Source organism: Callospermophilus lateralis, chromosome 10, assembly GCF_048772815.1.
Source record: "Callospermophilus lateralis isolate mCalLat2 chromosome 10, mCalLat2.hap1, whole genome shotgun sequence".
Classification (NCBI taxonomy): Eukaryota; Metazoa; Chordata; class Mammalia; order Rodentia; family Sciuridae; genus Callospermophilus; species Callospermophilus lateralis.
This window is the reverse complement of record NC_135314.1, coordinates 7,077,398-7,091,284: the sequence shown is the minus strand read 5'-3', so window position 1 is coordinate 7,091,284 and position 13,887 is coordinate 7,077,398. Positions and strand designations below refer to the sequence as shown.

The following is a 13,887-nucleotide window of genomic DNA, read 5'->3' as shown; positions in this document are numbered from 1 at the left end:
CCTCAGCCTCCAGAGTATCTGGGAATAATAGGCCTGCACTACTGTTCCCAGCTGTGAAGCTATAGTGTATTGAAGTAATTTTTAAAGATTGGAGTAGGAAGCAGCATTTGCAGTTTCAGATGCCTCTGAAAAAATCAAGAGATACTTACAGCTAATATGGGATAAGGTATATTAGGAATGAAAAACATGCCTATTTTTAGAGTAATTTCAATAGATTTTAAACTTAGAAATTCCCTCCACCCCATTTAAACCAAGTCTCATGTTCTGTCCTAATATCGAAAGTATTATCTCTGTCTAGCCAACTAACATTATTCCATTAGCTCAGTAAGTTTTTAACTCTTCACCTCTTTTGGTATTTCATGGAAGTCATTTCCAAGATAGCTAGGTGTGGCCCTGCCCCCTGGATCTATTGATCAGAATCAGAAGGTAGGGCAAGTGTATTTCAAGGAAAATTCCTCATGAGATTTGGTGCTTAAACTGACAGGTGAAAGAACCACTTCTTTGAACAAGTTTGGATGGGTAGGTGACAGACTTTCTTGCAATAAGCTGTGAGGTGAGACCATCGCTCCGTAGTAGGGAGCTTGGGGGGTCTGCAGTGTTATTAGCTTATAAAAACTTGGAAGTGTAGTACAGGTTGAAGTGCTTGTGACAGTGTTTCAGATTTCAGAGTCTTTTTGATTTGGGGATACTTGCAGTCTTTACCAGTTGAACATAACCCTAATTCAAAAATATGAAACCTGAAATGTTCCACAATCTTAAACTTTTGTGTGCTTTGTTTAAGATTTTGGAATATTTTGGATTTTCAGATTTAGGAGTGACCAGCCTATACTTCTTCCCAATTCTTTGTGTTAGGCTTTCTTCTTACAATGCCTGAAGATTCTTGACTTGCTTACAGAGGCCTGAGATTGTTCTTTAAGACTTGGCTGGAGTTCTTAGTGGGAGTCACAGGAGAGTGCATGAGTTTGCATGGCTGAAGTGTTAAGAAGTTTGGTTAGAATTTTGTTTCTCTCTTTAAACAAGTTTGTTTGCTTTAATAATCTAGTTATAAATTTATAATAGAGAAATCATGCATTTCAAGATTTTATTTCCCTAAGAAATCTTGAATTGAGGTGGAGAGGGCAGGGTAGAGAAGTGGTTAGTCAGAAATATTCCCAGTTAAATCTTTTTAAAACAGCATTTTGTCTGTGAGACAGTGGAGTACAAATGTCTGAATTTTAGGTTTTATAGTATTTGAGAGTTATATGACCTTTTAATGCTGAAATTCATTGTTTTGATTAATTTAAATACAATTTATTAAAATAATGGTAAACCCAGTTGCTAACCATAACAGGAAGGACTAAATTGATAGGGAATGTGTTAAAATTTTTTTCTAATGAGGTGTGATTATTTGTTTTGAGATTTATCTTAATTACCATTTAGGAGTAGACTACATGAAAGGGTCAAATTTTTATGTATTTTACATTTTACATTTGGATTAACCAGTCCCTTGAAATATTTAATTCTTTAATCAATATTCAAAGTTTAATGTTGAAATTTTCTTTTGATCCATTGTTAACAGTAATTATAAACAAAATTCATATTGAACTAATACTATTTTGAAATGTGTTTCAGATATACCAGTATATTCAGAGTCGCTTTTATCGGTCTCCAGAGGTGCTACTGGGAATGCCTTATGATCTTGCTATCGACATGTGGTCCCTTGGGTGTATTTTGGTTGAAATGCACACTGGAGAACCTCTATTTAGTGGTGCCAATGAGGTATATGATTTATTACTTGTAACAGTTATGATTCTGTTTTTATCCATGGCAGTGCAATTTGAAAGTTTTTTTCAGGGGAAGACATCTAAGGACCTGTGTAGTCATTCAAACGTGAGGTCAATTTTGAACTGTTTTTTTGTACTCTATTTGTCTGTCAGTTGTTGTATAATGGTGAATTTAGAATTAAGAGATTGTGATTAGGATATTTTAATCTACTAATGAAGGAGAACAATCAATTAGACTAGAAAGAATTAAGTATAACACCCCGTTCACTTTTACTGGTCTTAAGTATAATAACAGAAAGCTTAAACACAATAATGAAGGAATGGGGGCCATCCTAACAAGTGGAGTAAACATTACTATAAATTTTGAGACTCTGATATAGAATTAAAAAAATAATAACCAGTAGGGTTGATAGATATACTGTCTGAATAATTTAAGGTAAACTAGGATTATAGGGTCTAGGGCTATAGAATCTACAAGTCTGTGGTGCCTGGGTTTTTAGTCTGTGTTCCTAGGAGGATTTTTGGAAGTCAGAAGCAGTAGCTGGGAGTGCAAGGGAGAAGCAAAGACTACTGCAGTCAGAAGAATTGAACTTTCATTTGTTTTAAAACTATCTACTTGTGGAGTAATATTTGTTAGTTCTAAATAAAAGTTGATCATTGTGGATCTTGATCAAAATATTCACTTACAAATGAAAAAAGGCAAAAGACAAGTGACTTGTACCAGATTTTATAGTTGTTAATGGTAATGTCAGAAACTCCTCCTTTCTGTCTCTCTGTTTAACTTATTTCAGCTTCAGCTAGTGAGCTCTTCCGTGGCAGCAACTACTATAGTATTTGTTTTTGTTATACTATAAGTAATAGTACCCTGTGAATTAGTAACTTTGCGGAGCTTAAATACTATGAGGATCACTTGAAAAACACCATAGTCCTTTGAAGCGTTCACACCTCCTTCTGATATAGTTATCTCTGCACTATCTTTTCTCCTCTCCCTCTCCCCCCTATTCTCTGGTCCAACACACAGCCTTCTCTGTTGTCCCTTGAAAATACCAACCATAGGCCCATGTCAGGCTCTTCTCGTTTGTTCCTCCAGGCCTGAAAGTCTTTCTTTCAGGTAGTACTTGGCTCCTTCCCTCACCAACTATAAATTAGTGGGCTCACATCACCTTTTCAGTGAAATCTTGTGTAATACTCTGTTCAAAGTTGCAGCACCCCTTCTTCCTATTGCTTTTTAATTTCCTCTATACTGCTTATCATCATCTGATAGAACTTATTTAATTACTGACAGCCTTCCTATTTGTAGGTTCATATCCTTGGATTTAACTAACTGCAGGTCAAAAATATCTGGGAAAAAATTGTGTCTGTACTGAACATGTATAGGTTTTTTTTTCGTGACACATTTCCTTAGAGGATACAGTATAACTATTTATACTGTATAAATCATTTACACTATATTAGGAATCATATGTAACCTAGAGGTAATTTCAAGTATATGGGAGGATATGCGTAGTTTCTATGCAAATACTGTATCATTTATTTAAGGGATTTGAGCATGCATGGATTTGAGTAGCCAGGGTGGGGATAGGGCTTCCCTGCCTGGAACCAATCCCCCAAGGATGCTGAGGGATAGTGATTTGTTCATTGTTAGTCTCTCCCCACTGAAATATAGACTTCTTTTTGAAATATTTGGTCTGTTTATTGATATATTCTATTACTGAGCGTGTTTTCTAGCAGATAGTATACACTTAGTATTTGATGAATGAGTCTGTACTTTAAAAAAATACTATAAAACTTTTATTGGATCCACACTTTATTCACCTGTGAGATTTTTATTGATTACTTAATAAAACTCTCCAAAAACGGAAACTAAAACATCCATCCTTTCTTATTGTTCATTGTATCTAGGACACTTAACACACTACAAATTACAAATTCATGTGTTTGTTAATTGCCTCCCTTCCCTGCTGTGAAGTGTTTGGCTCCAGGAGGGTAGAGAATTTAATTCTGTTTGGTCATTATTATATATTTAGTACCTGACAGATAGGAGAAGCTGTTTATATATTTATGAATGAATTGATGAGAAGAAGTAGGATGAACAGTAAAAAATATATAATTTATTTATTTTTTTTAATACAGGTAGATCAGATGAATAAAATAGTGGAAGTTCTGGGTATTCCACCTGCTCATATTCTTGACCAAGCACCAAAAGCAAGAAAGTTCTTTGAGAAGTTGCCAGATGGCACTTGGAACTTAAAGAAGACCAAAGATGGAAAACGGGTAAAATAGGGATTCAGTTTTTGTGGGGTTTTCTTCCATCTTTCCTCCTCGCCCTTCTCTCTATTGTTTTATAATCTTTTGACTTCAGTGTTAATAGTCAACATTTTTATTAATTTATAGATATTTCGTTCAGAAGTTTGGCCTGAACTATCTATATGGACCAATGAGTTTGGTTAATCATCAGGATTCTCTTTCCAGCTTCATTTTAAAAAAAAAAAACTGTATGCATGCATTTGGATACAGCTGACCAAATCACTATGTTTTGTTCCAAAACTAGAATCAATATGTTTGACCTTTATTTTTCACAGCCTGGGCATATAGTGTAGCCATGGTTAATTAACAGCACCATAGCTGTGAACAGAAGTCATAATTGCAGTAATTTTTTTTTCTTTTTAATAAAGTTGGTAAAATATGTAAGAAAACTATTGGGCATGAACAATTTGTGATTTTTCAAGGATATGAACTAACCAGAGGGTCCTTGGATAGATTTTGGATTCCCAATTTAGATCTAACTAGCAAGAATTTCAGCCTGGTGTAGTGGTGTACACCTGTAATCCCAGTAACTTGGGATTAAGAAGATCAAGAGTTCAAACCCAGCCTCAGCAACTCAGTAAGACCCTGTCTCTGATAAAATATTAAAAATGGCTGGGGATGTGGCTTGGTGCTTAAGCAACCCTAGGTTAGGTACCCCTCCACCCGCCAAAATCAAAATCTGTGAAAGTGAGGCTTTAAAATGTTTACGTTTGTTTTTGCAGTTGTTTTCTATCCAAAGACTTCTTCCTGATACTTAGAGTATATCCATTTAATTGAATAAATGGTGGTAGTGTTACATCTTGACTTATACTTTGTTTTAGATATCTATAAATTACCATGCATCTTGCAATCTATGATGTTTTTGTTTTAGTTATTTTTTTTTAATATCTTATTTTTTCCAATTAGTTATACATGACAATAGAATGCATTTTGACACATCATATATAAATGTTAGTTAATATATTATCCTTGCATTTTAGTGGTGCTGCCACCAGGTGTCATATTTAGTGAACTGAAGATGATGGTTGTTCCCTTTAATTCACTTCTACTTAGCTGTGGGTCTTGTAACATCAGATGATTCTTAGAATACCTAAAAATATATTTGTAACCATTTCTTTCACAATTGACATCTAATTTACTGTACTCTGCCTTATTTTCTAAAATTGTAGACAGTGTGATTTCCAGTTGCTAAGTTAGGCCTATTCCACACAAGGAAGGGATGAAAGTTACCAGGCAGACCCTCAGAGTCCCTCTTTTACATTTATCCACATAGCTTATCATTCACAATATCCTGTTGAGCCAATATATAGGCTTGTCATTCCGCTTGTTATTTCTATTATCATATAGTTAGTTAAACAGACAAATTTCATATACATTAGAATCTTAACAGTTTTTATTATTTTGTTTTCATTAATTTATCAAAACATTATTTTGAAGGACTCGTTTATATTATTATGCTTCAGGACTTACTTTGTTGCTTTGTAGTGTTTCTTTGAATGACTGTCTATATTATCTATATTAGGCCGGGAGTTGTGGCACATGCGGTGACTCTAGAGGCTGAGTCAGGAGGATTGCAAGTTTGAGGCTAACCTGGATAGGTAAACAAGACCTGGTCTCAAATTAAAAAGGGGCTGGGGAAGTAGCACCCCTGGGTTCAATCGCCAGTACCAAATAAATAAAATAGTTTATCTATATTCACTGTCAGTAAATATCTAGGTTGTTTCTAATTCTTGACTATTTGAATAAGGCTTCTGAGAACATTCCTGTATACGTAAGTCTTTTCTACCCATAGTTTTTTTTTTTTTTCTTTCGGTGGTACTGCCTAAGTAGAATTGCTGAACCATAGGGTATATGTATGTTTACCTTCATAAGAAAATACTAAACAGTTCTGCAAAGTTTTTGTATTATTTTATATTTTCATGATATGATAATTCCGGTTGCATGGCATCATCCTCACTGTTTGAAATCTGGGTTTCAGCCATTCTAGTGGATATATAGTGGTTTGTATTTGCATTTCTGCATGATTTGTGTACCTGTTTATGTGCTTATTCGCCATTCGTATAACAAGTCTTTCTAAAAGTCTTTTGCCCATTTGTTATTGGGTTGTTTAATTAGAGTTTTAGGAGTTTCTTACATACTCTGGATGTAAGATCTTTGTCACATATGTATGTTAGTATGTTTTCCTGGACTGTGGCTTACTTCTTTTTTTGAATATGGTATCTTTCGATAAAAAGCAACTTCTAAAATTTGTCTATTTTTTTTTTAACAGAAGTACTTTTTAGATCTTGAGAAATATTTTCCATCCTCAAGTTTGTGAAAATGTTCTTACAACCCCCCCCTTTTAAATTCTTACTTGTGTGGTTAGGATTCTGTGTTCATCCTGAATTTTTAACTATGAAATAAAAGTAAAGGGTTTAAAGTCGGCATCATTTGTTGAAAACAGTTCCCTTTCCCTGTTGATTTGATTTGGGATTTTTGTCGAAAATGAATTTATCATTTATTTGTTCATATTTGAATTATATTCTTTTTCTTCTCTAGCCTTAAATCTATTCCACATTACTTTAGTAGACCCTGAATTCGAGTAGTTTTAGTCTTTCTAGCTCTATTGTTCAGTTTCAAAGCTATTTATTTTCTGTTTTCCATCCTTTCTATTTATATATGAATTTTTAGAAATCAACTCATACATTTATACCAAAAAATCCTGCTAGAGTTTTGATTTGAGTGGCATTGAGTTTCCATTTATGAGAATGGGCAATTTTTATTCATTTTTAAATTTTATTTATTTATTTATTTATTATCTTTTAAATTTTTCATTGCTAATGCACAGAAATACAATTGAATTTGTATATTGACTTTGTGTCCTAAGACCTTGCTACATTCCCATGTTCTAATATTTTGTTGTTGAGAACTGAGTTTTCAGCGTTTTCTACTTAGATAGTTATATCCTGTATGAATGAAGGCAGTTCTATTTATTTATTTTTCAATTCTATTTCTTCTTCTTGGATTATCATACTAAGAGATCTATATGTTGAATAGTAACAGTGAGAGAAGACATTGTCCTTGGCTCCTAGTCTTAGAAGAAAAGCACATGGCCATTTAACATTGAGTGTGATGTTAGTTGGCATAGTTTTTTGTAGAAGTCCTTTATCAGGTTGAAGGATTACTTTGTTTTAAGACTCCTTTTAGGTATTTAAATGATGAATGGACATTGAATCTTATCACACTGTGATTCTGTGTCTATAGAGATCATCATGATTTTCCTTCTGTAATATAGTTAAATGCATCAATTAATTTTTGAAATGCCAACCCATGATAAACCATGCTTTGTGTTGATATACTGTTCTCTTTTATATATTGCTGAGTTCATTTCACTAGTGTATTAGTAAGGAATTTTATTTCAGTGTCATTATGAATATTTGTAGTTGTCATTAGGGTTTGATCTCAGGATTATGCTGGCCTCACAAAACGATTGTTCTTTCTTGATTTTTTGAGAAGGTAAGTATAAGATAGGTTGGCATTATTTTATTTTATAAATGTTTAATAGTGTTCTTTAATCATAAGAAACTATCATCCTTTTTGTTAAATGGTAATCTATTATAATTCATGTCTTTGAATATAAATATATGGCTATCCAAATTTTTTTTTTGGTTTTGAGTTAGTTTTGACAAGTTGTGTATTTCAGGAAACTTTCCTTCTCACTTAAGTTGTTGAAATTATTAATATAAAATTATCAGTAACTTTGTCTTTTAAATTTTTGGAGGATCTATAATGACAGTGACTGTTTTATTCCTGATATTCATCGTATGTGTCTTATCCTTTTTCCCCAGTAGTCTTGCTAGGGTCTAACTTGATAATGTCTCAGTTATCAAGTTTATTAATCTTTCCAATAATAACTTTTGACTTAGGGTCATCGCCAGTCCTTTTTCTCCTGCCAATCTTGGTCTAGTTATTGTTGTGTTCATTTTTGTTCTTTATTGTGTCTTTTACTTTGAGTTGAATTGGCTCATTTCTGGTTTCTTAAAGACAAAGCTTAGATCATTGATTCCTCTTATTTTCTTATAGTACTTATGTTATAAATTTTCATATAATCACTGCTTTAGCTGCATCCTGCAACTTTTGACATGTTGTAACTGTCATTTATTTTGAACTATTTCTCTTGTGATTTCTTCTTGAATTCACAATTCAATTTTTAACTTTTTAAAGTTGTTGGTAGACCTTTATTTTATTTATTTATATGCAGTGCTAAGGATTGAATTCAGTGCCTCACACGTGCCAGGCAAGTGTACTACTGCTGAGCCACAGCCCCAGCTCTCACAATTCAGTTTTTTTCTTATATAATTTCAAAATATTTGAGAGTTTTTCTGAACCTTTTATTGATTCCTAGTTCAATAGCTTTGTGATAACAAAACATATGATTTTAGTCCTTTAAAATTCACTGAGAATGCCAGACACAGTGATGCACAGCTATAAGCCCAGCAACTCGGGAGACTGAGGCAGGAGAATCAAAAGTTCAAAACTAGCCTCAGCAAATTATTAAGGCCCTAAACAACTTAGCAAGATCCTGTCTCAAAATTTAAAAAGGACTGGGAATGTGGCTCAGTGATTTAAGTGCTCCTGGGTTCAATTCCCTGGACCTTCCCCTTCCCTCCAAATCCCTGAGACTTGTTCAGTGGCCTAGCACACATGTGCTCTATCCTCTTGGTGAATGTTTTATGTGTACTTGACAAAAATTATATTTTGTGTTGTGGTCTATAAATATACATAATATAGGTCAAGTTGTTTGATATTTTTCTTCACAACTTTTATAAGCTTGCTGTGTGGGTGTTTCTGTGCATGTGTATCTGTTCTGTCAATAACCGACTGAAGAGTATTAACCTTCACCGATTAATTTTGAATGTCTTAGTTTCCCTTTCATTGCTTCATAGTGTTTGAAGCTTTGTAAATGGATGTATACCAATGTAGTATTGTTATGATTTCTAATAAATTGATCATTTCATCATTATGAAATGCCCCTCTATATCTTTGATAATGTTTAAGTCTACTTTAATTTTACTGTAGCCATGCTAGCTTTCTTACTCTTAGCATTTACATGGTATTTATATTTTTCTCCATTTACTTTAAATCTGTTCATACTTTTATATTTAAGATGCGACTTTTTATTTATGCAATATATGGATGGGGCAAGTTTTTTAATCTAGGTTGATAGTTTCTTTTATAATGAATAATTATTTAGCTTAATCACCTCATGAGATTTAAGATTTACTTTACTTGGGTTCTTTTTGTTTTACGTTTCTTGTTTCCTTAAGTGTTTTTAACCACCTTTTGTGTTTATTGAGTACTTTTTGGTACTTCATTGACTTTACTTACTTGGCTGCTGTCTATAATTTTTTAATGTTGCTCTTATAACATTTAACTTTTATAGCATTTTTATTTCAAATAATATTATATCACTTGATAAACAATGTAATAACCATGTAGTTCTGTGTAACTCCTCCTACTTTTTGTGTTCTTGTCATTTTTACTTCTGTGTGTAAGCCTCACAACATTTTATGGACCATTTAAACAAAAAATTTAAAAATTAACTTTTAAGGATATTTTAAAACATTAAAAAGATAATAGATCTTTTATGCTTATTCTTTTATTTGCCCTTTCTGGTATTCTTCACTCCTAACAGTTCTTGGCTTCTATTTGGTATTGTTTTCCTTTTTGGGTTTTTAATTTAGATAATTTCTTTGTTTTTTTCTTCTAGTTCATTGATTTTTTTTTTTTTTTTAATTCCATGTTTGGTCTACTATTAAAGCCACTAAGTAAATTCTTCACTTTTGATATTTTAATTCTAGCATTTCTATTAGGTTTTTTTTTTTTTTTGGTACTGGGAGTTAAACTCAGGAGCACTATACCCACCGAGCTACCTCCTCAGCTAAAAAAGCTGAGGAGGTATTTATTTTGAGAGAGTCTCACATGCCCAGGCTGGCCTTGAATTTGGCAATCCTCCTGCCTTAATCTCCTGAGTAGCTGGAATTATAGACATATGCCACTCTGTTTGGTTATCCCTTTTTTATTTTTTCCTCCTTTAAATTTTTCTTTTCTGAAATTTCCCATCTGTCCACGCCTGTTTGTCCACCTTTTGAACCAACTTAAACTATTCATTAATTTAAAATATCTCCTTCTCAGTTTCAACATCTGGGCCACTTGTTAATGTGGGTCTCCTGTTAGCCTTTTTTCCCACTTAATTGTGGATTCCTTTGTTTTAGTTTTTGTGCCTGTAACTTTATATATGCCAAACTTTTCTGTATTTAAGAACAATTGAGGTAGAAACAAATCATTTCCCATTAGAAACAGATATTCTTCTTACTCTGTCAGGCTTCCTGTTAGTTGGGTTCTGAATCAGTCTTACTTGTACTTCAGCTGAATCTGGTCTTTGTTTATTTGACTCAGATTCTATTCATCACTGTCTGAGATATTCCTCAAAGCAATTTTTGTGTCCTAGGTCCCAGGGAGACTCTGTATCCATTACTAGCCCACCCACATCTAACTCTCTCGCCTGGGAGATCTTTCTTCCTTCTGCTGCCCTGTACCTTCCTTCTGCCTGTCAAAGGTTGGATCAGAGCTGGATTCTTCTTACTCATGTCTATGGCAGGCTGGCTCTTCCTCCCATCATAGATCTCTTCTCTCCTGGAAGAGGCTTTTTTTTTTTTTTTTTTTTTAAGAATTCTATTCTGATTCCTTTGGGGCCCTCAGTTCTCTGATAGCTTTCTGTTTGGATCTCCCCCACCCCTCCAACCCCCAAATCAGTACTGGGGATTGAACCCCAGGCCTTACAAGTGTTCTACTACTGAGTTATATCTCCCTGTCCTTTTTATTTTATTTTGAGATAGGGTCTGTCTAAATTGCCCAAGCTGGTCTTGAACTTGCAGTCTTCTTCCTTCAGCCTCTTAAGTAACTGATATTATAGACATGCACCTACAACCAACTACTGATTTTGGTCCAGTAAGATGTCACATGCCTATAATCCCAGCAATTTGGGAGGTGGAGGCAGGAGGATCACAGTTTCAAGGGCAACTTCAGAAATTTAGCTAGATGCTTTCTCAAAAAATGAAGAATGCTGGGGATAAAGTTCAGAGGTAAAGCACCCCTTTGTTTAATCCCTAGTATCAAAAAAGGTGGGAAGGGGGTAATGATTTTGTAAATTATCTGGCTCCATCTTGCTTTTAGAGTAGAAAGAAGTCTTGAACAAATTTCTACATTGTTTTTAGAAGCCAAAGTCAAGGGTTGATGTTACAAATCAATTAAATATTTATAGAAACTTTAAGGGTCATACTATTACCTATTTAAAAAATGAATTTTTAGAAAATCTCAATACATCAAGTAATTTATTATTAGACATTTTCTAAGGGGGGAGGCATTAGTAATTTGCTTAATTTATGTCCTGTGAGAGGTTGGGTTAGATCAGGGCTGCTTTATGGGCACAGTTGGAGTGATTGTCAAAGCTTTGGTGAACTACTCCTAGAAGGCACTACAGCAAGTTGTCAGATGCAGCAGCAGAAAAGGACTTCCTACTCTCTGCTGTGTGCGGGTGGTGGTAGGGTGTCATTGTTTTGGGCTTCGTGGGCCTCTGTTGCATATTCTTGTATGTTTTGGTTTGCTTGATTATTTGTTTTTATAATTTTAAAATATTTTTTTACTTGTAGTCGGACACAATACCTTTATTTTTATGTGGTGCTAAGGATCAAACCCAGCGCCTTGCACGTGCTAGACGAGCACTCTACCGCTGAGCTATAACTTTTAAAAAATGTACAGATCATTTCTAGCTGGAGCAGTGTGAAAACGGACTCTGGGTTGAGCTGTAGTTTGCTGACCCAAGGCTTAGATGATTTTCATGGTCAATTTTGGACTCAAAAGTATGTTGGAGTTCTCTAACCACAGTGCTTTCAAAACAGTAATGTGTGAAAAGGCAGGAGAACTAACGATAAAGTATCCTTCATATAAATGCCTCAACATAGTATATTTAAATTTACTTGTAGTTAAATTATGTGAGCTTTTACACATTCCAACACATTTAGATAAAGTCTTTGATCCTTTTTCTCTTATAGGAGTACAAACCACCAGCAACCCGTAAACTTCATAATATTCTTGGAGTAGAAACAGGAGGACCTGGTGGGCGACGTGCTGGGGAGTCGGGTCATACGGTAGCTGACTACTTGAAGTTCAAAGACCTCATTTTAAGGATGCTTGATTATGACCCCAAAACTCGGATTCAACCTTATTATGCCCTGCAGCACAGTTTTTTCAAGAAAACAGCTGATGAAGGTACAAATACAAGTAATAGTGTATCCACAAGCCCTGCGATGGAGCAGTCACAGTCTTCAGGCACCACCTCCAGTACATCATCAAGCTCAGGTCTGTTCTTTGAATATTCGGCTAGGCTTGCAAATAATTTCATGTTTCCTTTACAAAGTGGAAATCTTTTGAACTGTTTATAAAAGTTTGTAAATCGGGTAGGGTTAAATTACTTTAGTTGAATCTGTTGTAAGTTATTAGTAGTAAATTCATTCCCTCCAAGACTCTCTCAGTTTAATTGCACATCTAATGGTCTGTCTGGTAGGAGGAAACAAGTATTTATTAACCAGAATTTTAAATTACTTTTTAAAATGGAATGATTTGCCCACTTGCTTGAGTTTTCCCTGTACCTGACCAAAGTGGTTTTCAGTGGCTGATGTGAGAGAATTTGTTTTAGTCAGAGAATCCAGTGACCTTGTGATATACATTGTTGGACAGAGTCAACTTCAAACTAACAGGTTATACTGTATTGTGATATTTAAGGTGGATCATCGGGGACAAGCAACAGCGGGAGAGCCAGGTCAGACCCGACGCACCAGCATCGGCACAGCGGTGGGCATTTCACGGCTGCCGTCCAGGCCATGGACTGTGAGACACACAGTCCCCAGGTATGCTCTCACATGGTGCTCGTTAACCTTTCATGCTCACATTTAGCAGTATTGGATGACATGTTATTTATTCTAAAGGTTCATAGTGTCCTTATTTCTAAGGAAATATAGCTTTATTCTAACTGAAGAAGCACATCCTAGTAATTTCAAATACCTCTCTAAAATTGTTCCTACTGTGCTGCATCATGATGCCTTTTTTGTTTGTTTTTAACATCATGATGCTTTATCTTGATAGTCCAGTGTGTTTAATGGATGAAATATACCCGATGTTGATTAGTATTACCATCTTGTGACTAGGTAGCTCAGTGTTGCTGGAGAAGATCTAAGACACAGCTATTTGTTAATATTCCCAGCTTCTACTGATTGATCTTACATTTTTCTCCAGTTGTCCCATTTTTCTCTCATTAATGATTCCAGACTTTTCTTCTCTTAATAGAAATTTTGGCTTCTCCTTCTGTTTCCACTTACTCTTGGTTTATAAGGAAGTCAGTCTTCAGACAGGAACCCCCTCCACTTTGTATCATTAAAAATGCGGTCCTGCTGGGCCCGGTGGCGCACACCTATAATCCTAGTGGCTTGTGAAACTGAGGCAGGAGAAATTCGAGTTCAAAGCCAGCCTTGGCAATGGTGAGGTGCTAAGCAACTCAGGGAGACCCTGTCTCTAAATAAAATACAAAATAGGGCTGGGGATGTGGCTCAGTGGTTGAATGCCCCTGAGTTCAATCCGTGGTACCCCCATCTTCCACGTGCAGTTCTGCCTTTGTGCAAATTCATCTAATTCTCCTCCACCTCCTTTTCATTAGAAGCAGAGCGTTTCCACCTGTCTAAGGCCAAGCCCACCTGGCCCTCACCTCCTGCTCTCTAAAGTA

General features: G+C 35.0%; 1 protein-coding gene across 7 annotated transcripts in view; it reads left to right on the top strand.

Moving 5' to 3' along the window:
• The window catches only part of Dyrk1a (dual specificity tyrosine phosphorylation regulated kinase 1A), a 144,669-nt gene that overhangs the window by 124,075 nt on the left and 6,707 nt on the right, over positions 1 to 13,887 (top strand). For all 7 annotated transcript variants that reach the window (XM_076867574.2, XM_076867571.2, XM_076867572.2 and 4 more), the window contains 4 exons: positions 1,612 to 1,758; positions 3,897 to 4,037; positions 12,164 to 12,470; positions 12,894 to 13,018. In XM_076867574.2, the coding sequence (XP_076723689.1) occupies positions 1,612 to 1,758; positions 3,897 to 4,037; positions 12,164 to 12,470; positions 12,894 to 13,018 (720 nt within the window). The remainder of the gene's footprint in view (positions 1 to 1,611; positions 1,759 to 3,896; positions 4,038 to 12,163; positions 12,471 to 12,893; positions 13,019 to 13,887) is intronic.